This window comes from Fistularia commersonii, chromosome 19 (genome assembly GCF_037954325.1).
Source record: "Fistularia commersonii isolate RoL2024-O1a breed Wild chromosome 19, RoL_Fcom_v1.0, whole genome shotgun sequence".
Taxonomy (NCBI): Eukaryota; Metazoa; Chordata; class Actinopteri; order Syngnathiformes; family Fistulariidae; genus Fistularia; species Fistularia commersonii.
The window spans coordinates 11513936-11541508 of NC_141302.1; the positions used below are offsets into that span (position 1 = coordinate 11513936).

At 41.5% G+C, this 27573-nt stretch overlaps 3 protein-coding genes across 5 annotated transcripts in view; 1 reads left to right on the top strand and 2 right to left on the bottom strand.

Moving 5' to 3' along the window:
- tdrd7b (tudor domain containing 7 b) overlaps positions 1-9368 on the top strand; it is a 25517-nt gene extending 16149 nt beyond the window's left edge. For all 3 annotated transcript variants that reach the window (XM_086165749.1, XM_086165750.1, XM_086165751.1), the window contains 10 exons: positions 36-238; positions 308-442; positions 2367-2450; positions 2969-3103; positions 3182-3292; positions 3754-3902; positions 4332-4564; positions 4688-4871; positions 4948-5108; positions 5635-9368. In XM_086165749.1, the coding sequence (XP_086021875.1) occupies positions 36-238; positions 308-442; positions 2367-2450; positions 2969-3103; positions 3182-3292; positions 3754-3902; positions 4332-4564; positions 4688-4871; positions 4948-5108; positions 5635-5855 (1616 nt within the window). In that variant the 3' untranslated portion in view covers positions 5856-9368. The remainder of the gene's footprint in view (positions 1-35; positions 239-307; positions 443-2366; positions 2451-2968; positions 3104-3181; positions 3293-3753; positions 3903-4331; positions 4565-4687; positions 4872-4947; positions 5109-5634) is intronic.
- Positions 8597-16864, bottom strand: LOC147223726 (calcium-binding protein 2-like). The gene is made up of 8 exons (XM_086165752.1): positions 16723-16864; positions 16368-16442; positions 13209-13359; positions 12656-12686; positions 11854-11997; positions 11677-11786; positions 10225-10372; positions 8597-10148 (listed from the first exon to the last, which is right to left on the bottom strand). Exons 2-8 carry the CDS (start codon positions 16439-16441, stop codon positions 10120-10122), a joined length of 687 nt encoding a protein of 228 aa, XP_086021878.1. The 5' UTR covers position 16442; positions 16723-16864; the 3' UTR covers positions 8597-10119.
- A 1227-nt stretch (positions 16865-18091) lies between these two features.
- Positions 18092-27105, bottom strand: tmem88b (transmembrane protein 88 b). Its single transcript, XM_086165599.1, has 3 exons — positions 26676-27105; positions 23975-24397; positions 18092-19587 (listed from the first exon to the last, which is right to left on the bottom strand). Exons 2-3 carry the CDS (start codon positions 24389-24391, stop codon positions 19309-19311), a joined length of 696 nt encoding a protein of 231 aa, XP_086021725.1. The 5' UTR covers positions 24392-24397; positions 26676-27105; the 3' UTR covers positions 18092-19308.
- Between the last annotated feature and the right edge of the window lie 468 nt (positions 27106-27573).

The window sequence follows — 27573 nt, forward strand, 5'->3', positions numbered from 1 at the left end:
GCTTTGTGGTGAAGTTGAACTTTGAGTGTCTCCAGGCCTGGAGCCATTCTCCAAGGAGCCCGCTGTGCTAAAGAAATTCGAGACAATGGCGAGTGGCAGGATCCTTCTGGCTGAGATCCTGGAGAGAGTACAGACGCCACTGGTCGTCCTGTATGACACGTCGCAGGATGATGATGTCAACATCAATGCTGCCTGCATGAAATCCCTGCAGGACAAGATGCTCATTAGCCTGTTACAGGTAAATAAGATAAATGAGTATTTGAGTGTGACGGCAGGTCACTAAACTCCAGTCAAATGTTCTCCTCAGGTAAACAGCGCATACATGAATGTGACTATAAGCAGCGTCTGCTCTGATGGGACCATCTACTGTCAACTGCCCTCCAGAGGGCTCGCCAAGCTGAATGACATCCTGGAGAAAATAGAGTCGTACTTTCACTCCCAGGTGAGCACTGCCCTTCAGCACTGGGATTTAAAGTCTTTTAATGAAAAAAGGCCATTAGGATCGTAGCTGAAACTACTGGTATTCCTACCAGTTTCACTTTAAATAATGACAATCAAGGCACAAAGGTGGCGAAGCATGATTACAGACCATAGTTAAGGCAGTCATTCCATTAAAACATGCAGGGATCATGTAGAACTGGTTAATCTGACAAGTCCATAATTATTTTCTGTTTATCAGAGAAAGAAGATCTAACGACAGATCAATAAACCGTTATTAAGTACAAGAGAGTGCCTCGAATTTTGTAAAATTTAACAATTTGTTTTTGTAGGGGCTTCGAGTAAGACCTTGCCATGTTTGTATGGCCAGCCATGTTTGTCAACCAACTAGAAGAGGATGGGGTGCAATATACAAATGGTTGTACCAGTAGTATTATTTATCATGTTAACACACACAAGATACTCAGGGAATTGTTGCTTCCTGTCAAGTCAGGAGCTTCAGCCAGCTGCATTTCAGTACTTATCATCTTTTTTTGAATGATCTGATATTTGAAGTATTGTTTTCTTGGAGGGAGTAAGCACTGGAGATAAATACTCGACTCTTGTATCTCCAAAGACTTTTGTGAATGTATGTACACTATGTTGTTTTCCTGAGGCAAAATCGTAGACAGATTGAGATTAGGTTGATAATCTGGATTTAAGTCATTGCCAAGCCACTTAAGATGTTGGCAGCACAGCACAATGCAACTGCTTTCCTCTAAATCCTGCCATTACAGATCAGTACCACTTTACGTCAGTGTTTGAGTAAACATTGTGTTAAGTCAGGTAGTGAATTTCATCTAGGCTTGGCACCTTTTTATGACAATTTATTTTCTAAATTCAGAAGCTATAGTATTGATCAGTTTCAAGGGGCGTTGTAATTTTCTAAATCAATTTGTTCATGTCATGATGGCTTTAAAAAGAAAAGAAGGCGAAGTATTTGTTACAATGAATTATCAAGTTGAACCAAAAGCAAGTGAGTTGTTTTTTTATTTAATTTTATTTCTTTATTTTATTGATTTTATTTTAAGAGTTGTCAAACTCAGTATGGCAACATGATGGCTTTTTCATTGTGAAAACATTTTTTTTCAAACAGATAATACTGTGGCGCACTGATTTGCAGTATAGCAGGTTCTTGGCTTGATTCCGACAGCGTGCCTTTCTGTGTGAAGTCTCCTTGTTCTCTCGGTTGCTTTCGGGTTATCCGGTTTTCTCCAACAATCCAAAACATGCAGTAGGTTCATTAGAGACCCTAAATTGCCCAGAAATGGGAATGAAGGAGTGAATGATTGGATGTCTCTGTATGCTGCCCTGTGATCAAGTGGCGGCTGTCTCAGAGCGAACCTAGCCTCCCAACCAATAGCTGCTGGGAAAGCCCCCTCCCCCACCCTTTGTGCATGATAAGTGCTATAGATAATTAATGAATTATATATTTTTATGTTTTTTTTGAAGATCCAAAGTATCTTTATCTAAGTTTTTGCTGCATAAACACAGTATTCATGCGTACTCACCTCTAAGAGGTTCCTGTACCGCTGAATCCATCTTCTGCATTTTTGGTGATGGGCCAATCTCTGTGGTAGCATCATTCCTCTCGTCCAGGTTAAGTGTTGCAAGGGGAGCCATCTATTTTTAGAGGAGTTCATAGGTAAAAAGAAACTTTTCAGATTGTAAGTAATCCCTGATATCATTGCAGTTTACACTAGCAGCAGACTTGGCTGACCTGTGGAATGTTTGTATGAGCTTTTGCAGAATCATTTCGTTGCAGCTGTAAAGCCACTGTCACATTTACACGGTACCCCATTCATCCAAAGGAAGTACTTTAAGATTAAACTATGGTGAAATATGTCGTTTTTAAAAATCGCACTTGGTAATAAAACAATTTGTTCCAGGTAACATCAGAGTTCTTGGTGTCCAGGCCCTTTTGTGGGAAAGGATGTCTGGCACGATACAAAGGAAAATGGTCCCGTGTGGAGGTAAATTGCTAATGTTCCTCAAAGATCTGATGGATTATTCTTGCAGCTTAATCAGATTTGCATTTAATGAAAACCCTCAGCTGAAGGTGAGGTGTCAAGTTATAACCTCGCCATCTGTCTGCTGGTCATTGCCTTAGTACCATGCACTGAAAAAATATAACAAACAAACCAACAGAGATTGGATAGATTTTTTTAAGAGTAGTGATACTTCAAACACAACTTACATGTTCTGGGCAATATATCAGTAAATATAATGAGCATCATCCAACTTTGATCTTATGCATCATATTTTATAATCGAGAAAATTGTAATTACAAAAAAAGATGTGATCCCAAATAGCTATCTGTATTCAGTAATAAGGTTTTTTAGATTTTGAACCTTCTTTAAATGTTATCTTTTAATTGAATCAAGCTTCTAATTGTCCACAACAGGTGTACACACCCTAAGAATTAAAATATGCATTTAAATGTTCTTTTTGAACCAAAAAGACACACTCTTCTGTCTTTTTCCTGTCTAAGATTACCAACCTCCATGGCAGCAGGGTTTTAGACATCCTCTTCATCGACGTCGGTGTCCAGGCATCAGTGGAGGTGTTTGAGCTGAGGGAGATCCCACCATCATTCCTCCGCGACCTGGTGGCCATCCCACCACAGGTCAGGGTTACCGCCCGACAGATGGTGACTGTCACACAATGGAAGAAATCTCACTGATCACCTTCGACTTGTGTTCAGGCGATGAAGTGCTGTCTGGCGGATCTGGCTGTCAGTGTGGGATCCTGGACTCCGGACGCCATCCAGTGGCTCAGAGAGCGAGTGCTCAACACCACTGACTGTAGCATGAAGGTGAGTGTCATCATGCTTTCTTTCATTCAAAACTATTCATTTAGGAAACTTACAGTGTGCCTTCATTGTCTAAATGACTCTTTGAATCCACAGTATCATTACTTTGGTTAAAACATTGATTAAAAGGTCTGTGTACTTAGAAAATATTGTTCTACAATAGGATAAATGTTGTGGCCATATCCTTTTTTGTTTCCCTTTGTTTCTCAATTCAGTCATTAAGTTATTTAATAACTTCTGTTTCAGTTACACAGTGTGTTGATTTCTGCTCTTAGTTTTTATGACAGTTCTTTGAGCCATATGAGAAAACTGTTGGGAGGAAATTCAATATTTTAGTCTTAGGTTGTGTATCATCTAACATCATACATGCAAAACTACAAAAAAAGCAAAAAAAAAAAGGGATTTTCAAACTGTCCATTTCTCTCTTCCCTTACCTCCCGTCTTCTTTCTCGCTCTCCTTCAAGGTTGCCAGGGTGGATGAAGGCAAGCATTGCGTCTACGTTCACCTGTTCACCGACAAGAACTTCCACGACCTGTCCCGCAGTCTGAACCACCAGATTACCCAGTCAGACCTCTTCAAACAGCAGCCGGATGTCTTCCTTACCAGCCACAGGTTTGGTAGTCACTCTGCGTCATCTTGTCTTCTTGACTCTGAGGAGTCACCAATTTCTCATCAAGGAAAGCACATAAGTAAGATGAGAAGATAGACTGCCTTCGCCCTTTGCAGCAGCATGGATTTGTAGTCCCCTATGATGAGAAAATTCAGTGCCATGATGATGACTCTTCCACAAAAAATCCTATTTTGTCACATTTTTGTACAAGAAAAGAAGCAAAGTTCCAAAATGTTTTCTTTCTTCCTGGACTTAAGCCGATTACGATTTTACACAAGAGCTTTTTGTAGTTGTTGGAATGTGTATTTAATTTTTGTTGGCTTCAGGTTATGTGCTTGAGAATTGACTGTGCTAAGCTAACTAGCAGGAGTCAAAAGCCTCTTAAAACTGACCTTTTCTCAAAATTCATTCTAAAATGTCTTGTTTCACAGTCCCGTCAAGATCTCCACTCTCACTGCCCCCTCCAAGACCTCCAACGCCAGCGAATTCACTAATGGCAGTCTGACGTCGTCTTCGGTCCCTTCCAAACCTCATCTCAGAAGGGCCCTGTCAGGACGGAGAGGCAGTGCCGGAGGCAACACGACACCCAGCAGCTCACCGGAGACACCATCATCCCCCTCCTGCTCTCTTCAGCTACCATCACGTCTTGAGCTTCCTCCAGCAGGTAATGATTACCACTGACATTTTTATAGAGCAAATTTAAAAATCAACAATGACCTTCTACCTCTTTTTGCTGGGTTGCTCAAACTGGGAAGAGTATCATTGCTGTACTGTCTTCTTCTTTCAGGAAGCAACATTGATGTCTATGTTTCGGTAGCGTGCCATCCTGGTCACTTTGTGCTGCAGCCCTGGAGAGACATGTACAAACTGGTGGTGTTGATGGGGGAAATGATTCTCTATTACAACAAAACTGACGAGAAACCTCTCAACATCGAGAAGAATCAGTTTTACGCTGCTAAGGTGGAGAACAAGTGAGTTAGGGATTTCATTTGAAGACTGCTTCGCAATGTAGTTTGCTTGGCCTGAACCTTACGCTTCTCTGCTCAGCTGGCATAGGGTTCTGGTGAAAGGAGTTCTCTCAAACGGGCTGGTGTCCGTGTACGAGCTGGACTACGGCAAACATGAGTTAGTCAGCTGCACCCAGCTCAGACCTCTCATCAAGGAATTCCGACAGCTGCCCTTCCAGGGAATCACAGCTCAGCTGGCCGGTGAGTGGGGCTCTGCTGGGAAGTGAGACGTACAACATTAGTAGTAAATTTTATTTGCCAGTCGGACATGAAAACAATATTTTGGCCTTTTGATATAATTAAACACCCAACTGCGGATTTTACCAGCCAGAACAAAACCACTGAAAAGAGAATGTAGACGATGTTCTGCATCATTCAGGGGCTTTCCACCCTCATTGAATGATACAGAAATAAATAACTCGCTTTTTCATATCAACGAGCATGAATATTTGTGAGACACATTTGGCTTGAATGTAGCTTGAGTTTGAACTAGATGTTGAGGTGGCAGTTTACTGGAGGGGCTGCTGCAAGTGCTGCTGTTTAAGAAGTCAGTGCAGGCAGGCCAGGTGGGACACAAGGCGCCAGTCTGACACATAGGACCAACATCCATAAAGCATAGCATAACATTGCACCAGAGGGGAGATAAAGTGCTAATGCTGTTTCTGTTTACTGCTCTTAATTTAATCCAATACTACAGCTTCACCTTCACAACCCTGTCTACCTGCAGGAGTCAAGCTGCGGCAGTGGTCGGAGGAAGCCTCCATTGTTTTCAGGAACCACGTGGAAAAGAAACCACTAGTTGCCCAGCTGGAGGCCGTGCAGGAAGCCGCAAATCCCTGGGACAGGAAGTTGACCGTCTTCCTCGTCGACACTTCCCAGGAAGAAAAAGACATCTGGGTGCATGACATCATGGCGGAGTTTGCGGACGAGCCGACCAACGAGCTGTAGATAAGAGTCTGACTAGCCAGGTAGCTTCCCATTGCTCAAGACAAAAACGATGAAGCTTATCCATCTATCACTTGGCATTTAGGGAGACTGGCAGAGGGAGGAAAAATGAAAATGAAGGGCAAGTTAGAGAGGAAATGGGATGGTTTAACTTTTGCAGAAAGGCAGAGGAGATTTGCTGGGTAGGTCGCAAGCTGTGTAAAGATGGACTTTGTGATGTGATTTTGAGTGACTGCTGTGTGCTCATACACCCACGCATGGTGTCGGTCTAAACTTGACCCACAATGAACAAACTAGACTGGACCAAACTCACAGGCTCAGTTTGGATCGTTCAAGGGGCTCACTAATCCCCCAAGTGGCCATGGCAAGAAATGCATATTAACGTACAGTGAGTGTTTGTTTGACACGCCTTAGAATAAGAAAAGAAACGAGAGATCAACTGTGATCGATTCATTTACTAAGCACCTAAAACTATCTGCAAGAAAATTGCCTGAAAATCATAAAAAAAAGAGAAATTTAGAGAAGAAAATGAAAAAAAAACAAAATTGGAAAAATGATTTTTAATATTAAAAATATATATTTAAAAGGTCAGATGTTTTTATGTATGTGAATATGTTCCACCTTGCTGAGTGAAAAGGTTCATTCTTTTTATTTCATTACTTTTCCTCTGGCTGTTTTGTGAACCCTCACCCTCGGGTTCAAACTGTGCCTGTGAACAATCTCTCTTTTTTTTTCTATTTAATCTTTATTTATCTATGATGTCCCTTGACATTTATTGTCTTTCCTGAGGAAGACCTCTCCAAGACTAAAAACTGTAAAAAGTTTAGTAGAATTTAATGAATAGACAGGATATGAAAACATTTCAGTCCAGTTCAGTCTTAACACTGCTTTAATTCTCTCTGAAGGGACTTGGTTGCTAAAGTGTAGTTTATTTTTTTTTCTAGTCTAGAAAGCAATACGGAAAATCCCCCCCCACCTCCAGATCAGCGCAAAAAGGTGTGGTTTCTGTAATGAAGCCCCCCACCCCACACTCTCCGAAGGAACAACAGGGTATTACATGTGTGTATGACGAGGTTTAGCTAACTTGAAGTGAGGAAATGATAATTAGTAATAACATTGGAAGAGAAAAAAAAACATCCAGCCAGTTCAAATTATTCTCGTGTATAATGCATAAAACAAGCTCCATTGTAAAATGTAGAAGCCTTTAGCTTTAGCTTCTTCTCACGACTTAAAACACGTGCTTGGAAATAAAGCTTGTCACAGTGATAGACAATTTATAGAGCGTGCTTCATGAATCAGTGCTAAAAGTAGAATAGTAATTACGATTGCCAACAAATTATTATCGGGATGTTTCAAATGTTAGGCAAAAACTGACTACCACAACTTGAATGTGAAGATGGGCTGTAATATCCAACATGAGTTGTTATCGCTAAGCAGATTTCATTATCTTTAGCAGTACTAAGATTTTTGAATATAGTGATATTTCTTCCGCCACCTGCTCATCTTGAGACAGTACCTCAACAGTAGTGGTTGTCACACATTACCCATTTAGCCAAAAACATTTCTAAAAAATCGTGAAATGAGCTTAATAAATTTACATTTTTGATTTGTTTTCCAAAATACTTGTCACTCTCCAAAAAGACTTGTTCTAAAAACATTGCATGACATTAACAAAAAACAACTGTGAGACACATAATTATGATCAAAACTTAATGAATAAATTCAGAGAAATTTGTAGGAAATAGCTGTGAAAAATTTGTTTGGAAATATTATTTCAAAGGACAGAAAAATTCACAATACTAAGTCCAAGAAAAATAGTGGCATTTGAAATCCCAAAAGGCCTATTTGTATGTTCATATGCTAAATCTGTCTTAAAAACAGATCCAGTGAGAGTGGCCGCCACAATTGTTGGGGTCTCCCACTCTTTGGGGCCACTGCTTGAAAAGTTAAAGAATTCCTGACATGGAGGGCAGAGATTGTAGGTCACAAGGGAGCAAGATCTGGAAATCGTTAATAAGTCATATATTACAAATCTCTGCAAAGGATTCAAACAATGACAAAGTGCATCCGAGCAAAACAGGAAAGAGTATTTTTTGATCAAAGAGTGTTAATGTCCCATGAGTGCTTGCAGTTTTAGTGCGTGCCGTTCAGGGGAACCCGACCAATGTGACCAACACACGTAGCACAGAAATTTTACGTGTTTCTCAAGACAAAAAAAAAACAGGCAGGTGTTTATGACATCAGGGTGTGTTTGCTGATGTCAAAAAGATTGTAAAACATTTTCTTAAGTGGAGTAGAAATGGAGGAGCTATTACAGACAAACGTTTCACCGCAATATCTTCTATTTAAACACAAATTTAGCTTGAAAGCAAGCTAAAGCTCCTTTATTACAGTGTTTCGATAGATATATTTGCATTAGTTTACATTTGTGGTAATTTAACAATATCTAGTCATGTCTGGTGGGAAGTGTTACTTGAAAAAGGTGTTGCAGTACAAATTATTTGCCATTATTTGACTTTCAGAAAGTAATGCAGTACTTAACTGAACTGCTCTGTATGGCAAATGATTTAATCCACTCCTAAATATGTTACTTATAGCTTTCTCTGAAATGTCCCTCTGCTAGGCTCTGTACTAAACTAGTAATAGCACAGAAAAAAAAGTGTATTATATTCTTGTCGATAATGTTAAAAAAAAAGAGTGACACTGAAGGAAAAGTACATAAGAACAAGGAATGAAAAAGAGGAACAAGGAAAATGTAAGAATAATGCCTTGAGAAGTAAAGAAAAAAAGATGAAAAAAAAAAAACAGTCTCCTTGTAAAAATATATGCAGTCATTAACAATTATATGTATTCATGTTTAGTAGTACAAAAGAAGCAGGGGAATAGTTCAGAGGAAAAGGAATTAAAGAATTGAAAGAAAGTGATGGCGAGATTGATTGTAACTATAATCCGATTACTTTGTTTGCAAAAGTAACGGACAAAGGAGCAACAAAACTAAACAAAAAGATGACAAAGTATTTACATCTTTGCCCGCACAAAAACACACACCCAGCAGCCATGTGTGACTCCACTCTCCTCCATCTCTTCTCCACATCTCTAAACTGATTCTCTTTTTTCAGCGGCGTATTTCTACTACATTCCGCTCCCTGTGCTGTAATGTTACTCGACTCCTGCAGGCAACACCAGTTGCATGTGGCAGAACTTACACGGTTTTGTGCATAAAATGTACCTGTAATGTAACAATAATAATAATCAGAATCCAGCATCGTGGGTTTCTCCCTGCGCCTGCTTGTGTTTGCTTCCCCTGCCACCATCAAACGCTGTTTCTCGTTTTGTTTTGGGTTATGAAGCCTGTGGGGCTCACAAAGCTCAAAGGCTACACCGTCATTAGCTGCGACGACTTTTGATTCATAATTAACTTATTTTCTCTAGATGTGCATTATTACGCCACCCTTTACATGTCATTTAACAAAGTGGTGATGAGAGACGTGGTTTTTTTGAATAAAGTTCATCTGAGAGTTTCGAGTGCGAGTCAGTCGTTTCTCACGGAAGTCGAATGCCAAAGGAAAACCTTCACCTGCTTTTCATTCTTTATTAAAATAAATCAGTCTTATTTACATTTAACATCTCTTCAGCCCCTCTCAACAACAAATCATTTATACAGTAATTACAAACATAGGCACATTGTCTAGTAGTCACAAATTATAACTATTGGAATAATAGTGATATTTGGTGACTGAACTGATCCAGGTACAGCAGTTGCATGGTTTTTGGTTCCGATTGGACTGATGTTAAGTTAAATAATTTCACCTCCTATTTGTCTAATTTATGGGTGATTTCAGTGAATGTTATGGTGATTCTTAAGCAGCTGCTAATTTTTCTTGCAAATCTCTGATACTCTTTGTCGCCGTCTTTGTGCTTTTTCTTTATCCAGGTCATTTTCGCAGAGTGGTCGTCAGGTTATCTCCAGAGTCTTAGATTTATGAAAACTGGTGAGGTCTCACAAAACCACTCATGCTGTCTTTAAAGATACAACTCTAAAATATCTATTTTTTTTTTTTTTTTTTACATGCATGCATTATTATTTCTTTGCATGATCAACTGTTAATTCAGCACCTGGTAGATTATCTCTCTGTATTTTTATTCTAAAAATGATTTAAATGTCTAGTCCTTCACCTAATGACGTCCCCCTCCTCAGTTGGTGTGCCACAAGGTGATAAATAGATAATCCAGGCCAGGCTGCAATTTCTCCCTCAAATTGCATCAGCTAGCGAATGGACAGCATCATGACAAATTCTGGTGAGGAAAGAGGATGAGGTGAGCAGGTGAGTCAATTTGATTGGACATTCAAGATGCGCCCCCCTGCCCTCACCTTCAAAGTCTATGATTCCGTCAGCGTTGACGTCCAGCTCCTTCAGAATCTCTTCCAATTCTCCCTTCTTCAGCTTCTCCCCCAGCAGGCTCTTCACCGCCTCCTTCATCTCCTCCAGGTTGATCTTTCCATCTCCGTCCAAGTCAAACTTTCCACATCGACAAATATAATTTAGGATGCCAGCAATACCTGCTTTTATTACTTCGATGAAATTCTTCTTCTCAAGTTCAGTGTGTCACAGGATGATGACAGAAAAAAAGATCTGCAACCCCACTTTGTGTCACGAGACGCGGAGGGGGGGGGGGGGGTGGACTCGAGCAGGGAACCACACCTCAGAGCAGGGATCTGAATCGAAAGCGCTTTGAGTTGAAACGGCAGGTAGGGTGTCGCTGGTAAGCCCCTGGCCCCAAGACAGAGTTGCACAGGGCTGGGTCTCACCAGGACGGGTGGCAGACGGGACGGGTTGCAGGTGGGACGGGCCTCAGGCAGGCAGGACGGGCCCCAGGCAGGACAGGTTGCAGGCAGGACGGGGTCAGAGGTTACACCGGCCGACTGGGTCCGGTTGTAACGGGGTAGGGGACAGAGGTTACACCTGGGGTCCGGTCGTGGCGGGGCTCCGCAGTGGTATGAGAGCCACAATCCCCCGGCGCCAGGCAGAGTGTGCCGCTGCCCTTTATAGGGATCTTGAGTAGCGGCATCTGGCACCGATTACAATTGGGATCAGGTGTGAAACCCTGACAGTACCCCCCCCCCCCTCAATGGGCGCCTCCTGGCGCCCCACGGAGCCGGCCTGGGTGGGTGTGGTTCCCCGAGTCCATGGTGGCCGGGGGATTCTGTCACGAGACGCAGTGGGGGGACTCGAGCAGGGAACCACACCTCAGAGCAGGGATCTGGATCGAAAGCGCTTTATTGAGTTGAAACGGCAGGTAGGGTGTCGCTGGTAAGCCCCTGGCCCCGAGACAGAGTTGCACAGGGCTGGGTCTCACCAGGACGGGTGGCAGACGGGACGGGCCTCAGGCAGGCCCCGAGACAGAGGTGCACAGGGCTGGGTCTCACCGGGACGGGTGGCAGGCAGGATGGGCCTCAGGCAGGGTGGCAGGCAGGACGGGTTGCAGGCGGGACGGGGTCAGAGGTTACACCGGCCAACTGGGTCCGGTTGTAACAGGGTAGGGGACAGAAGTTACACCTGGGGTCCGGTCATGGCAAGGATGGGGTCCGGTCGTGGCAGGGCTCCGCAGTGGTATGAGAGCCACAATCCCCCAGCGCCAGGCAGAGTGTGCCGCTGCCCTTTATAGGGATCTTGATTAGCGGCATCTGCTGCAGCTGGCACCGATTACAATTGGGATCAGGTGTGAAACCCTGACACTTTGACCTTAACACTAATGACTTTACGGTCTCCTCTAACCCAATATTTAAATATAGCATGGTTTTGATCAATGCCAACTGACTGACCTGTACAAAGGCCGACTGCAGCTCCTTGAGTCCCAGCATGTCTGCTGTCTCTCCCATCATCCTGGGTCCCATCAGCTCAGTGAAGTCCTCAAAGTCCATCAGCCCGCCCACTGTGGACAGGAGACGTGTGAGGAACACAAACCAGGAGATTTAAGTCAGTGACTTTCACAGACTCACTTCTCATCTTGATCTGCTGCACGATCTCCAGCAGCTCCATCTCCGTGGGCATGTACCCCATGGTCCTCATGCACTCAGCCACGTCCTTGTAGTTCAGGTAGCCATCTTGGTCGTAGTCAAACTCTTTAAAGGCCTCTTGAAGCTCTGGAAGACAGTTCAGAAAGTGTCAGACGAATTCTAGGTTTGTTTAATCAAAACATAGACTGATGCTCTAAATTTGTGTTCAATTGTATATTAATACATTAACAACATTTTCAGGGAGAATAGCAGACAGTCAGGAAATCTAATGTAATTCTATTTTGTTTCAATTCCAAGTTAAGGGCTAGATAGTTTCATTTCAAACATAGTTTTAAAAAATCTGTTTTTCTTGAGAATCTAATCCATAAGTATCTAATTTGCTGAGAAAGTTGAATTAATATATAATGTACCGTAACTGTCAATATGTATAATATATAAGGCAAATTGGGACATTTTTGGTGTTAGGTAGTCGGTCACTGTTTTATTTCATGTCAGAAAAAAGATTGAATTTTAATGCCATTACCCATCAATGAGATCAAAACTGCAATAAGTTAAGGAAAGTAATGATCTTCACCTGTAAAAGACGAATTTGGCAAAATGTGAAAAATAACCATCTTATTTGCCCTATTTTTGAATTGGAATCAAATGTAACATTTGACAAAATCCTCATTTAACTCTTTTTGATTGTTGTGAAAAGTGTATATATTAAATCTCATCAATCTACCAGGAGATGAAATGTTAATTGTTCCAAAATATAGGAAATGCAGCCGTCAGCGGGACTTACCATCTATTTCGGCTTGAGCCAGTTCTCTGTCCTATAGAAACAGTGTTGGGTTGAAGCAAGGATAAAGATGGATAAATCATGCAAACTATCTACATTCTAAAGTAAATATATTTAATTTATATTGCTAAGAAACCATCGCTTAATGAATGAATGCATGACATCACAATCACATTTTTAGCAGCAACAGAGTATTTTATGTCTTTTTAGTTCATTTCTACACTCACTGTAGAAACCTGCCCAAGGGAATGTAAACACCTCGAAGATTATTCACCAAGGATGCGTCCCCTTGTCACTCACACGCTTCAGCGGGATAAACCTAATGAACGGTGACTTTGAGCCGCCATGAGCGAGCACCTTAATGCGGCCACAGGCCGGGTTTACAAAGATCAGGGATGGAGCTGGAGCAGCCGCTCGACTTCCTTGCAACAACTGATCCCATTGTCCCATCTGATGTCTGACGTCTATTTGACCTTGATTTGATCTGGCTGCTGCATGGCAACTCCGGTTGTTAAAGGTCCCATCTAAAAACAAAATGCAATGATGACTGACTTACTGCTCCGAAGACACTGTTGAGAACAGAGTTGTAGACTTTGTTCATGCTCTCCGTGCTTTTCTTGGACTTTTTCGAAGATTTCTTGGGAGTTTCGGACACGGAGCCCGACGGAGACGCCTGAGTCGAGGAGGGAGCGGAAGCTGCATCTTTGCTGAAACAGAGGAGCAAGCAGAGAGAGAAAAAGACTGAACCCCTGCATCGAGCATGACTTTAGATTTATATTTTGTTTCCCCATTTCCTTTGAGCCCTAAACACATGGCTTAAACATAACCTGTGATAGAAACATGTTCATTGACTTCAACACTATAAAATGATTGAGGAGAGGCTTATCACTTTTAACTGTTTATTATCGGCTTTCGACACACAGCTCACAGGGATCAACATACAGTATTAGCAGGGATATCAACGTATCTGCTACCGTCAAACGTCACTGTTGTAAAACTGCCATGACTTTAAACCCATATATGACATCACCCCCCTTTTTATGTTATTTCTAATAAGTGTACATAACAGCATTCAACAGACCATAGAAACGAACTATATCACCATGGAAAATGTGTCAAATTGGCCTTCCTTACAAACACTAATTACAGGACCGTCTCAGAAAATTAGAATATTGTGATAAAATTCTTTATCTTCTGTAATGCAATTACAAAAATGTCATACATTCTGGATTCATTACAAATCAACTGAAATATTGCAAGACTTTTATTTTAATATTGCTGATTATGGCTAACATCTTAAGAAAACTCCTATCTCAAAATATTAGAATATCATGAAAAAGTAATTTGTTTTTCTAATTGCATCACAGAAGATAAAAGAACTTTATCACAATTTTCAAGTTTTCTGAGACAGACCTGTATATCCTTAGCACTTTGGTAGTGTAACATTTCTAGTAAACTCATTCAAGAAATATATCTCCTGTAGCTGCTCCACATATGAGCACACCATCAGCCTCTGATAGCTCTTGTCTCACCTTTATGTATGCTCTGACCTGCACATTTTCACAGTATTCTGGCCATTGTCTTCTCACAAGTTGGATGACAGACAGCAGTTCGCTGTCAGGTGCGGTGGCAATTTTGATGTTCTCCATTCTGCTTGGAGATGCCCCCTGTCACTGCTGCTACACAGCACTCCACCGCACAAGGTTGGTCAGTTTGCCTCAGCAATGCGGAGGGTTTTTCCAGGCATGTATTCAGCCACTGGTTTGTACCTTCTGAGCCTCATCAAAAGATGTTGACTTCTCAGAGGGACATTATCGAGACTCCGGTTGTTAAAGTGGCCCTAATGGCTTGTGATCTGTCTTAAGTCTGAACTCATTCAAGCCGCATAGATACTTGTTGAACTTCTGTCAGTCCACACGCCAGCCAGACACTCCTTCTCTACCTGGGAATAGCATGTTCCAGCCTCAGAAAGACGCCTGGACCAGTAGGCTATTGGCCTCCACTCTCCTGGTAGTACGGCTACCAGTCCATAACTGCTGGCACTGGCAAACACAGCTGTGGGCTTTGGGATGTAATAAAAGGCAAGAACCAGCACCTTTTTAAGCATCCTTTTAATGTCCTCAAAAGCTGACTGCCGTGAATGGCCCAAGGACCAGATATTCTTGCTCCTTAGAAGCTTGTACAACGGTTGGTCCACTGTTGCAAGGGCTGACATGAACCTCTCTAGTTAATTCACCATACTGAGGATTCTTTTGAAAACCTGCATGTTTTTAGGCAGCGTCTGCTGGAGAATGGCCTCAACTTTGCCAGGGTCAGGCCTGACTTCTGATCTGTGAATGAGATACCCCAGGAAGAGTAGTTGCTACTTCTCCTTGGTCAGTTTCAAGACTGGACTCAGCGCGCTGCAGTCGGGTGTCATGTTGATCTATTGAGGTCCCATACATAAGAATGTGATCCATGAAGACTTCTACGCCTTCCAGTCCCTCCAGGGTCCCCAGCAGCTTCCGTTGGAAGCTCACTGGTGCGCTTGTTGTGCCGAAAGGTTTTCTCCATTCTCTCCAGTTCCTCTTTTACTTTTTGTAGCATGGGAAAGGGCACATGGTGTGCACAGCATGTGGTTCAGCATCATCTCTTAGCTCAATTTTGACTAATTTAGTTGTAAGTGTGCCATGCTCGCCATCGACTTGCAGATGACAGGTGTTGAGTTTGACTTTGTCTACTCAACTCACCAGGTTCCTCCTCACTGATAGGGTCCAACTGAGCAGGTTGTTGACTCAGCGTTCACTGACTACGTATGCTGTGTCTGGGTAATCTTTCCCTTTGTGACTGATTGTTGCACTAAAACGGCCTAACAGCAAGGCTGTCCAAGGCGATGTCAGGTGTCAGTGTGTGAAATGTGTCCTTATTTAAGACAGTGACGCGTACTCCTGTGTCAATATTGAACGGAATCCACCTGTAGCTGCACGGTCCGCTGTTCCATTGTCTCTTTAGCATCATGTGCCAAGAAAATATGAAGTTGGCTTGGTCCTCCCAGTCTCTGTTACCTCTTTGACTGATCTGTTGCTGCAACATACTATAGCTCAGTGTCCCATTTTACAGTAATTGCAAGTAGCTTTCGCTGCAGGGCACTTTTTATCTTTGATATATGGAAGCACAATTTAATTCAAATTAAAATGCAAACGCAGAAAGCCATTTCATTTTCAGTGTGGCAGCATATTTTGACTCATCACAAAAATGAGTAATGATAACAAATGTCATATTTGAAAACTGAAATGCTTTTTCATTCTGCATGAAAATATTACACATTTTAGATATGATTCAAAATCTGCTGCCACATTATGAAACTGAAATAGCATTCTGCTAATGCATTTTAATTGTTTGTAAAATTAAATCTTAAATGTATTTTACTTTTTAATTTGGAATATGTCACAGAATGAGCAGTCTGAAAGAAGGCTTTGTTCTGGAATAAGAGAATGAGAATACAGTTTTGATTATTAGTAATTTAGATATGAATCAAGATCTGCTGCCACCTTCTGAAAATGAAACATTCTTTTAATACAATACTGTCAGGAGCCACTAGGAGTTTCAGTAAACCACAAAAGGCAATTGCACCAGAATATAGACTCATCTGGTATTATCATCTGTGACTCTAAAATACACATTGTACACACGCAGACCGTGCACTCAGTACTCCGGGCTTTTTATGTAAACTCACCTGTCTGCTGAAGCTGCCGAAGTTACCGAGTCTGCAGACGTTGTGGACGTAGTTCTCTCTCCTGTCTTGGACATGCTGTGGGGTTAAATGCTGTATTTACTATGAGCGATCAAAAACAACTTTACCTCCTAAAACTTTACCAGCTGAATGACATTGAGATTAAGAAGGGCACACCTGGGACGGTGACAGCTGATTAGCTACTGGAATACGAATGGCTACATTGATCAGTATAGCAGTAGATACTACTAAATGTTTACACTTGGACATATTTGATCTAATGGTCAACGCATGACACTGCTCACAAAAGTACTTAAGGAAATGAAAGATAAAGTATTAACAACAAAACCATGTCAACCTGTTTGTTTCCAGTAGCAACCGAATCTCAACCGTGGGACGAGACTCCCCTTTATTCCTGTCCTGAAAACCCGGAGCAGCAGCGGAGCAGCTCCTCTTCTCCTGGCCTGTGAACTACCAGGCTGCGCTCAGCCTCGCTCCTCTTCTTCCTTCTCCTGACCTGCTTCCATCCGAGAGGCTTATCGGGTAATTACCTGACTTGAACGTGTGGCAAAGATTAGAGAGCGAAACGTGGAACGGCTGTGTGACTGGTTTGACCTCGAGGGGTTACTTCTCTGCCTCCAACCTAAAATTGGGGGTCCTTGACATTGGCATTATTTACAAACATATAAATCTATAGTTCCAATAATGTAATCATTCAGTTGCATTATAACTATAATAACTTTAAATATTCACATGAACAGATAACGACAGAGATGTTTTTCCAAAATTCTAAATTGACAGATAAGTACGACTAATAATCATGATAACGGATATGTTCATTGTGTCCATGCGTCCAACTAAAGTCAGCGATATGTATTTCATAGTGTATCACCTGCCACGGCTTCTTCAACTTTTTGTCATTTGACAAAGTCAATTGATTCGTCATTGTTGGCTGTTATTCATTATATAGAGTTCAGGCACAGAAAGAAATAGTTATTAATGTTAAAGAGTTGAGTGAAACTTTCAAACCCGCTCCTTCCTCAGATCGGGAGCAACAGGTCGTCAGCAACAGGCTTTTATTGGCCGTCCTGAGTATTATAATAAAAATTGACCACTTGAAAGTTAAATAATGATAAACAAAATTGCCTTTTGAAAATTTGGCGATTGGTGTCAAATTATGTTCAGTTCTCGAAATGTAAGCAATTGGAGTTTGTCTCCCTCCAACGGTCAGTACTTCATACTGCATCCAAACTGCTGCGCTGTTGTGACTCAGCAGATTTCAACATTTCAGACCAGATTATTTTGATACAAGCTTTGTTTCTAATTTACCCTCTTATTTTAACTTTTGAAATATCAAATAGCTCATTTCTATGTTGTGTTTTAATGTCTGAGACACAATATAATCCCTATGATATTTGACCTCATATCCTTTCCATTATTCTAAACAGTTAAGCACTGAAACTCTGCAAAACATACATGTTGAGTTCAATTTCAAGAGGAACTTTACATAAAGACATTGAGTTAATAAACAATTCTAGGCTTAGACTGTAGGGAGACATTTAGACTGGGGGCTGCATGCTCATGACATTTGCGCTTTTGTGCAAATTGCAAGATAATATACCTGTCCTGCTCAACACATGAAGCTCATTTTGACATATTTTGATGGCAGCTATGCTTGAATTTGACATATAAAATTACTTTAGGATGTAGAACAGAACACAGCTCCAGCTCAAAATCTTTATTGATTATTTTTAAAAAAGAGAAACATCATTACAGATTGCGTTCACAGTTTGTAACAACTTGAGAAAAAATAGAAAACTACACAAAAGCAATAAATGCTGTAACTTTTTTCAATAGCATACATATGATGGGAGGCAAATATGAATGATGTCAATCCACCCTCAGAAGTGCGCTACTTTGATTTTTTTCTATTTTTATGACATTATAGGGGGTTAAGGAAGCATGCAGGGGGAGGCAGGATATCTTTGCTGGGGAGCAACAGGAAGCCATTTGCTGCTGTCTTTACATATATTTGTTTGGCAGTTTACACAATGTATTACAGTCACACCCCCATTTAGCAAAGACGCATCATGTTGTCTAATATCACTGTTCATGGGAAAGGGTTTGTGCTTTCTCATTTATCTTAAGTTAACTTGATTATAGTCCACATGTTGGTTACAATCTGTGGTCTCATTGATACAAAATAAAATAATTAGAGCTCGACCCGCATTTTTTGATTTGTAAAATGTATGCCTGCATTTGCGATTACGAGAAATCTCAATACATCGCTCGCTGTTTGAGCCAAATCCAAGTGTTTTTATTAATTTTAATTGCAAAATTAAAATCAGATGGATGGAATAATCCCACTTTGGACTTGAAAACATTTGTTTCTAGATTTTAGTCAACAACACAACTTGATAAGCAACGCCATATCAGTGTCAGTTGTCTGTATTTGAATTGAACGCCGCATTGACTTCAGAATATATATTCAATCAATTATTGATGTCAAATGTTTGTTGTCCTGTGTGGTGGCTGCTGTGAGTTTAGACACGGTAGACCGATCTGATTAATATTCCAAATAAAATACATGTGTATTTTTAGTTACGGTATATGAATGTGCGCCGATAACTATTTTTTCCGTGATGTGGTGCTATATCGGTCGGGCTTTAAAATCGAAATAAAATAAACATTTGGAGATCAAAAAAGCACAAGGTGGTGAAACTTTACAGGCACTTTTCCAGAAAACTCCAGCACAACGTGTTCCTTCGTGACTGAACAATCAACGTTGGCGCTTAAGAAAGTCAGTAGTCATTATTTTAAACAATTTCCTTCCAGGATATCCAGCTGCTTTCTTGATAATTGCCATTTACAATTTCCTCATTACACACTTTGCTGTTTCACACACCATGTTCTCCTAGCCCACCCCTTCCCACCCAGCCCTACCTTAAACCCACACCTTTCCTTTGCCCTCAGCTCCGTCCCGGCCGCCACAGCAGCCGGTGCCCAGGCCGCGGTGCTGAGAAGCGGGCAGGTTCTTGTAGACGGCCCGGCTGTACGGGATGAAGCAGAGGCCCAGCTGGAGGTATCTGGCCAGGCGACAGTAGGCGGCCAGTGCCAGGACCAGCAGAGGGGTGACCAGGAGGAAGCCCACCACCAGAAGAGCCACGCAACCCCCGTCGGTCAGCATCTCCGAGCAGTAGGGAGTCGTCCCGTGGGGGCGCACCTAAGGGAGGAGAAAAGAGAGGTCTCAACACACCTGTAATCGGCTTTAAATTTGAAAACCCGGCCCTCATTTAACTCCCAGCAATTTGAACCGGCAGCCATCGTTTGTTGAAAAAACAGGATCAATTAAAACGTGACATAATAATAGTAGTAATAATTAAAGTTCTCTCCTTCAAAGTGCAGTGCAAAAAAAAAGGAACAACGATATTTCGTTGAATGAATCCCATTCCTCTTAAATATACCGACTCAGTGTGACCCGTTCGTCCTGTTTTTAATGAATAAGACTTGACATGAGGCAATTTTCCAATGAAACAGGCCTCATTGCAAGGGGTTTTCTTTGTCCAACTTTAAATGATTTAATTGGAACAACTTGAGAGCATAAATAGATACATGACAAAAAATTTCTTGAAATGTATGCAGCATTTGAATTCTGATATATTATAATTTATAAAAGTTAATTAATCAAACTATTTCATCTCTGGGCCGAAATATGCTAGTTTGGAAGATGATACATTTTTATCAAATTTGCTAAATATATTACAGTCATTTATGTTAAAGTATCCTTATAGTTGCATAAGATCGAGTGTTTTTATTCTTTATAATCATATTTTTAATTTGTTGCAAAACAGTAATATTGTGGCGGACACAAAGGGGTGTGGTCTGCCAGGTATATATAGACGGTCCCGGATGTTCAAGTTTCAGTGTTATTTGTTGGTGTTTCAATAAACATTCAAATTCCTCTAACGCCTCCGCCATCGTTCATTGCCTGAAACACCACATTGTCAGTAATTTTTTTGCAAAGAATTTTAATAATTATGTTTTTGTTTAATGGCTTCAGTATTTTCTGCACATGATTTCATTGAGTTACATCAATTGTACGGGTTTGGCAGATTTGAACAGGAATACTCTTACTCAAAACAGAGTTTTTGTATAAATGTTGACATTTTTTTGTGAAAACAGAGATAATATTAAAAGAAAATCATCCACAGATTAACAATAAAGATTACAGGCGCAGCAGATGGAGAACCACATATTGTAACCTAAACACAAAATGCAGGCAAGAACAGATAACGATGAGAAATGACATCGTCTCAATGGTATGCGTGTATATGAGTGTGTGTGTGTGTGCATCTGTCTGTGTGTGTGAAGTGAGGACCCTGTTTGGTTATCTGAGATATCACACTCCCATTCAGTCACTCCTAGCCGACCAAAGACTCACATGAACATGAAATGTATATGTCTATACCTTTATGCATTTATCAAACTGAGAAACCATCACAAGCTGGTAAGTGGTAAGTCTGATGTGTGTGTCAAAGCATGCGCTGTGGTTACTAAGCAAGGGGGGGGAGTGGGAGAAGAGGTGAAAGGGTCAGGATTTGATCACAGAAGAGGAATGGAGAGATGGCGAGGCCAGAATCATCCTTATCGCCCGGTGAAGGATGAAGCGAACGTTCAAATGCAGTTGGAAAAGCGCAGGGAGTGAGGAGCTTCGGGGAGCGTGGAACACGGGAGGGAGAGCTCTGTTTATTGCAAAAAGGGGGGAGACGGACTGGCGAGGCATTCGCTAAGCTGGAAAAGTAAAACACCTTTTTAAAAAGCTATGGCAGACACACATTTCAGTTCAGAGTCCATCGCCCTACAGCTAGAATCAGAAAGAGGGTTGCAAAGTCACATAGTAACCCCCATTAACCATTTTCACTTGATAGAGAGTAACTTCGAACCATGACATGTAATTGATGATTAGTAAATATTAAAATGGCACTGCACAGTTTCACAGTCTACAACCGTAAACACGTCATAGTCTGGTGACTTCTTTTACTTCATTTCCGATCCTCGAAGTTTCCTTATGATGGCATTGCTTTTAACCCATCCACAAATTAAGCAGATTATTTTTAAAATGTGAGAAACAGGAATGAGTAGGGTGGCGACAAGTAATATAAAAAAAAAAAAATGATCAAAGTAAATGTCAGCTATCAAACCCGAGATATAAAGTTACATTATCTTATACCAAGCACGCCGTGATGTAATAATTAAATAAATAATATATGAAACAACGAACAAAGAAAAGAACCTGTAAATATACAGAATTATTATTGAAACTTTTTTAAAGAAAAATGTGCAATAATTGAAACTATTCCATTTATATTTGTTACTGATGTCAGTGATTCTGTCTTTGTGTCTTTCTGTCTGTTACTTAATACTTTCGAAAATGCAACAATGTACTGTGGACTTAAATATATATGTGTGTGTGTGTGTGTGTGTGTGTGTGTGTGTATATATATATATTTCTATATATGTATGTGTGTGTATATATATATATACGTGTGTGTGTGTGTGTGTGTGTGTATGTATATATACTAGAAAAAAGGGCTAAGTTGTTCCTTCTCTGTCCTGAGTGATGGAATTTCAAGGCAGTCCGGGAAGGAATACCAGCTGCAGAATGAAAGGGAGGGTGAGGGTGCCTCTAACAAAAGTTGACTTTTTCTTTTTTTTGTTTTTTCAAGATATAAGGAGACTGCAGGGCAACTTAAAAGTAGGAGTTGTAATAGATAAGATAGAATCATGTTTTATTTTTTTACGCCATGGGGCCTCCTGTCTGTCTCTTAATTCGAGCCAGGTCTTTGAGGGAGATGTACAGTATAGGTATTTCTCAAGCCATGGGAAACTTCTGAAATAAAACAAAGTTGTTGCTGCTTTTGTGAGGAACTTCTACGTTCTTTTTCTTATTCTCAACCTTCTTGATTTCTACCCACCTCTCCTCATCCACCCAGGTCCCGGTTAATCCCCTGCTAAGCTGCTGTCACATGAGGTCTAATTGTGAGAAAGCGAGGGGTGGGGAGGGACCGAGAGAATCCTCACCCTGCCTGGTCATTGAAAAGACTTTTAGCCGTTGGTATGTATTAAAAGTTAGTGAACCTTGACGACTTATTGCTGTATTTGAGGTTATTACACGCCAGCCCACAGGTTAGCCAGCTTGTTCTGTTGAGTTTTCTTCTCCTGTTTGTTTTCTCTGTAGAGACGTCACACTGTGTCTTTCCATCCTTTTTCCTTTTTTCAAGCGTCCCTTAATCCCACCAGGCAGTCGCCAAGGAGTCTTTTAAAGTTTTTCAGCCCCCCCCACCCCAAACCCACCCCCACCCCAACTCGCCCATCTCCTCGACATCTAAGAGAAACTCAGATGTGTGAGATTATGAAATCTCCCATTGCTGATGGAGCCAAACCCCCCGCCCAGGGCCTCGGGGCTGACAGTTTCAAAATTCGGATCAAAGTTATGCAATAAGCTCTTTCAAGCCATTCATAAATAACAATTCATAAATCCATCGTCACTCTTCTTCACTTGGTCGAGTACATTTTTAAAGGCTATCTATTTATGTTACGTTGCAGCTTAGGTGAGTTTGACTTCAAATTAGCTGCAGGGGCAAGGACCTATGCTCTTTAAGCTAGAAGTGGAGACATGGCACTGCAGGGAACCAGTGTGAAGAGAATAAGGTTCCCAGAGTTTCTACAAGCAAAGGACTGATGAAATACGTTGCAAAAAAATGTCCTAAAACATATTGGAAGGCTGCATTGGAGCTAAGTTTGAATATGCAAATAAATATAATATTAACTTAAATATATGGCCTGAAAGGGCAAATTGTCTGAAAAGGAATATATCATCTGTAAAAGACTGAACTAATTAGGAAATTAGGCAAATGGGTGTAAAAGAGCAGCAAATATGCTCTTTTGGGCATTTCAGTTGTATATTACTATGATATATTTCCAGATGTAAAAGTATGAGTAAATGGATATCTGTCCCTTTTTTCCCATTCATATCGTCATTAGCTGTTTTAATTTACAAATTTATTGTGACATTGGTTTTACTTTGAAGATCCTGTTGTACTGATATCCTACTTAGTATTACTTGTCAATCAACCAACCCCACTTGTGCCTCATGTCTGCTGTCCAATCAGCTCCCTGCTTCTTGCTGTGCCTCGGGTTTTAAATTCACATAAACTTTAGCAACCTCAAATTGTTCTGCCTGAACTTATCACAGATGTCCTCAGTGTCTAAATGGAGTGTAAAAGGCTTCAAAATTATTATTTTCATAAATAAATCTTTTTTTTTTCCTCTTTAACAATGGATCAACCCTGAAAATGTCAATATGTGATCGAGCCTCCTGACACAGTCTTGTTTGGTAGAGATGAACATCAAATATTGTATAAACTCTCAGTGTCTAAATGGAGTGCAAAAGGCTTCAAAATGTTTTTTTTTTTAAATAAATCTTTTTTTTTTCCCCTTTAGCAATGGATCAACCCTGAAAATGTCAATGTGTGATCGAGCCTACTGACACAGCTTTGTTTGGTAGAGATGAACATTCATAACATGACCGCATTGGCTATATTTCTTACTGTAGAGTGGCAGAGGAAGCCGAACACCACCATCACGATGGCGGGCGTCAGGATGGTTCCGAACACCAGCCCAGCCAGGCAGGCATTGATGGCGGCGATCACCAGGTTCTGAGCCGTCACAAGCACGGAGCACGCCCAGCAGTCCAAGGATCCCCGAAGCTCCAGAGGTGCTTCGCTGCCTCCGCCGCCGCTCTCAGCCACGGTGTAAGGAGGAGGAACGACCACGCGTGATGGGGTGTCTCTGCCTCCGCCCACTGCGGTGGTGGACACCAGGGAGTTGGAATGTTGGAGATGCTGCTGATGGTGGTTGTTGGGATGATGGTGGTGGTGGTGGTGGTGATGGTGAGGCGGCAGCTCCTCAGACAGGTCCAAGGCCTGGTGGTGAGCCCCCTTCTCCAGAGTTCCGGTCATACTCATGGTGAACTGCGTGCAAAAGTCACAGTTTGTCAGAATTAGCGACAGATGTTTTGACAATAGGGTCCCATCTCTGTGTTTTGACGGCATAAGTAAGAAACGAATGTGAGCTGATTAAAATGCACCGGGTTCACTCGGAGGTTAGAGGCTTTATCAGGCAGGAAGCTTTCCTTGTGCGATGCCGTTTGGTGCGTGATTATTATCAGAAAGCTAATTGGCAACAAGGAAAAGGGGCCCATAATTGCTATATGCTGTGTGCTGAAGAGAGATGAAGGCTAACAGCATCAAAGTCTGTTTGTATACTTGAGGGTGTTGCTTGTGCATGTGGTCGCTTCTATATACGTTGACATGATATTAAAAAAAAATATCTAGAGGAGGGGAAATATTAATAGCCAACGACTTTTGAGAGGCCTCCCGTGGCACCAATTTGCAAAATATTATCTAACACTGTCTGTTACAGGATATCCTCAATGCAAAGGTCAGGGGACAGCGATGACACCGACTAGACAGAGCCAGAACATCTGGACAGATGGTGGTATCCCAGCTGTAATGACACTTGTAATGATAACTTTCCAGTAAGTCAGAGGCAGAAGTGTGTATTTGGCATCCATTTTTGTAGATGTGTATTTATTTGTTCAGCAACATAAGTGTCTTCTCATGCATCAAAAAGTCAAAATATTTGGAGGAACATGCCTTCAGTGAGCATGAAGTTGGTTTAAAAACAGCAGAATCCCGCTTGAACAATTAATTTACCTTTTAGCGTGTATTTGGTGTGATTTCCTTTCCACGAACACACATTGTGGAATATATATTTGAGATATCCTTGTAGAACAGCAGAGCTGCTGAACCTCAGTATTCCTCCTAGTTTGCGCCGTTGAATTCGAGTCAGTAGTTATATAGTCTTAGAATCAAAATCCCATTTGTCTGAATTTACTCGTCACCACATATTTGCCTGAAACAGCATGTGAAATAAGAATCAAGACATATATACTACATTTTGCCACATGGTATTTAGAATGGCTGTTTTGAAGATGTTTAGTTTGAACTGAAATGGGATCATGGCTTCTGAATTCCTCGTTGTCGATGTGCCGAGCTTATGCTAAACCAACACTCGAGACGAAGCAGGTTCGGTAAATCAATAAAAGAGCATGTCTGGTCTTGTTAAGGTCGCACAGTTCCTTCAGTCACCCTGCCCTTCACGATGGCTTAAAGGCTGATTTTGGAGCCTCGGCTCACGTGGAGCTTCTGGCCGAAAGTGCCCATTTGTCGGAGTATAGATAGAGAATATTTCGGTGTGAACTTAAGCCACCGCGGTCCAATGCTCGATGGTTAGGAGTGACAGTAAGAAGACATGGATGGCGATGGAGTCCTTGGTGTTTTGGTTTTGTTTATTTTACATTTCAAGTCGTCCATTGTTGTCACAAGTGCTGTTTAAGGTGTAAGGTCATGCAGGAAAGGCTGGCAGGAAAGTGTGTAGAAGCATGTGCGTGATGGCCCATTGTGCCCATCCTCTCACCATATGTATATACTGTGTGTGTGTGTATGTGTGTTTGTGTGTGTGTGTATAACTATGTACGGGACTATCTCAGAAAATTTGAATATTGTGATAAATTTCTTTATCTTCTGTAACGCAATTACAAAAACAAAAATATCATACATTCTGGATTCGTTACAAATCAACTGAAATATTGCAAGCCTTTTATTATTTTAGTATTGCTGATTATGTCTTACATCTTAAGAAAACTCAAAAATCCTATCTCAAATTATTAGAATATCATGAAAAAGTATTTTTTGTGTTTTTTAATTGCATTACAGAAGATAAAGAACTTTATCAAAGTATTCAAATTTTCAGAAACAGCTCTGTATATACACACACATATGTATATATGTGTGTGTGTGTGTGTGTGTGTGTGTGTGTGTGTATTTAGCTATGCCACCCATTAAAGTCGCCAAATGTTATTGTTTGGATGGCATTTTCTTTTCATAGTGTGCCTTGTTTGATCCGGATGAAGGTTTACCACCCGGGGGCTTGTTTTCACTCCAGACATCTGCGTTTAATTCCAACTTTTGTAGCATCAAACCTCACGCAGCAGCCCACGACACACTCACTTACAATGCTTACATGCTTGGATGCTGCGGGGAGGCTTTCTATTGTTCTCTATATCCCATTGTCTGGTACAAAGCAGCTGCAGTGATTAACCTAGACCTCTGGGACACAACTTAAGAAGACAGCTTCTCTGTTTCTTCTTGTTTCAAATAAGTATATTCAATGGGATCCTGTACTCACATTGAGTTGCGGGGTCAGATGGACCTCTTGCAGTTCCTCCTCCAGATTGCTTTTCTTCTCCAGATCACTTGTATGCAGTGTGCGTTCTCCTCTGTATCCCCTCCAATCTGTCAGGAAACAGGATGGTCCTTTCCCTCCTTTCTGTGTTGAAGGGCGCTGTCTGTCTTGTTTGCAGAGGATCCCCCCTAAAGCCTTATCTGTGAGCGGTGGTATGCCGGCTTCCTGCAGCTCTGCTCCCCCTGTTGCTTCTTTACTCCGCTACTCCAAAGTTGTCAGCGGAGCTGATAGTCACAGAGGCTGCGTTTTCTTTTCCACATGCAACATCGGGGTATTCTTTCACGGTGAAGAAGCAACAGCAGTTGTGCTCCTTCCACAGACGCGCTGAGATCCACCCAACATGCAGGCAATGTGGTCTTTGTTTTAAGGAGTATGTCAGAGTTTTTTGTCTGACCCCCCTCCTTTCCCTATTTGATGGAGTTCAGTCCTGTCTGTCCCTCCCTCCCCGACACTCTCTGCATCCATCCCACTTTCTCTCCACCCACAAGGCTTATCAGCCCCCCCTTGCCTTTCTCCAGCAACTCCTCTCAGCGCACGCATTCCACCTCTCATATCCAGGGCATGTGTTACACCCCCCACCATCCCCTTTTTTTTACCCTGTCCCTGTTTTAAATGGGGGATGGGTGTTGCATGTTGGGGGTCAGAGTGAGGTACTTTGCCCTGATAAGTTGAGGTTCGGAGAACAAAAAAAAAAAAAAAAAAAAAACGGGGTCAAACCATCGAAAGTGGTTTCATTTAGTGTTAGGTTGGTTGACCGCAAGTGTTGACTAAGTTGGTTGACTAAGTTATTATTGGCAACAGGATCAGAAATTCTGCGCCCATTACCCACATTATATCGATA

Bases quoted from the DNA above. Each gene is read 5' to 3' on its own strand.
- LOC147223726 (XM_086165752.1), bottom strand. From the start codon at position 16,441: ATGTCCAAGACAGGAGAGAGAACTACGTCCACAACGTCTGCAGACTCG. The intron at 12,687-13,208 runs GTAAGTCAGTCA...CTGTTTCTATAG, and splicing joins TCAACAGTGTCTTCGGAGCA to GACAGAGAACTGGCTCAAGC. The intron at 10,149-10,224 runs GTGAGGGCAGGG...TTTCCTCACCAG, and splicing joins CGGAATCATAGACTTTGAAG to AATTTGTCATGATGCTGTCC.
- tmem88b (XM_086165599.1), bottom strand. From the start codon at position 24,391: ATGAGTATGACCGGAACTCTGGAGAAGGGGGCTCACCACCAGGCCTTG. The intron at 19,588-23,974 runs GTAAGAAATATA...CTCCTCCCTTAG, and splicing joins GCTTCCTCTGCCACTCTACA to GTGCGCCCCCACGGGACGAC.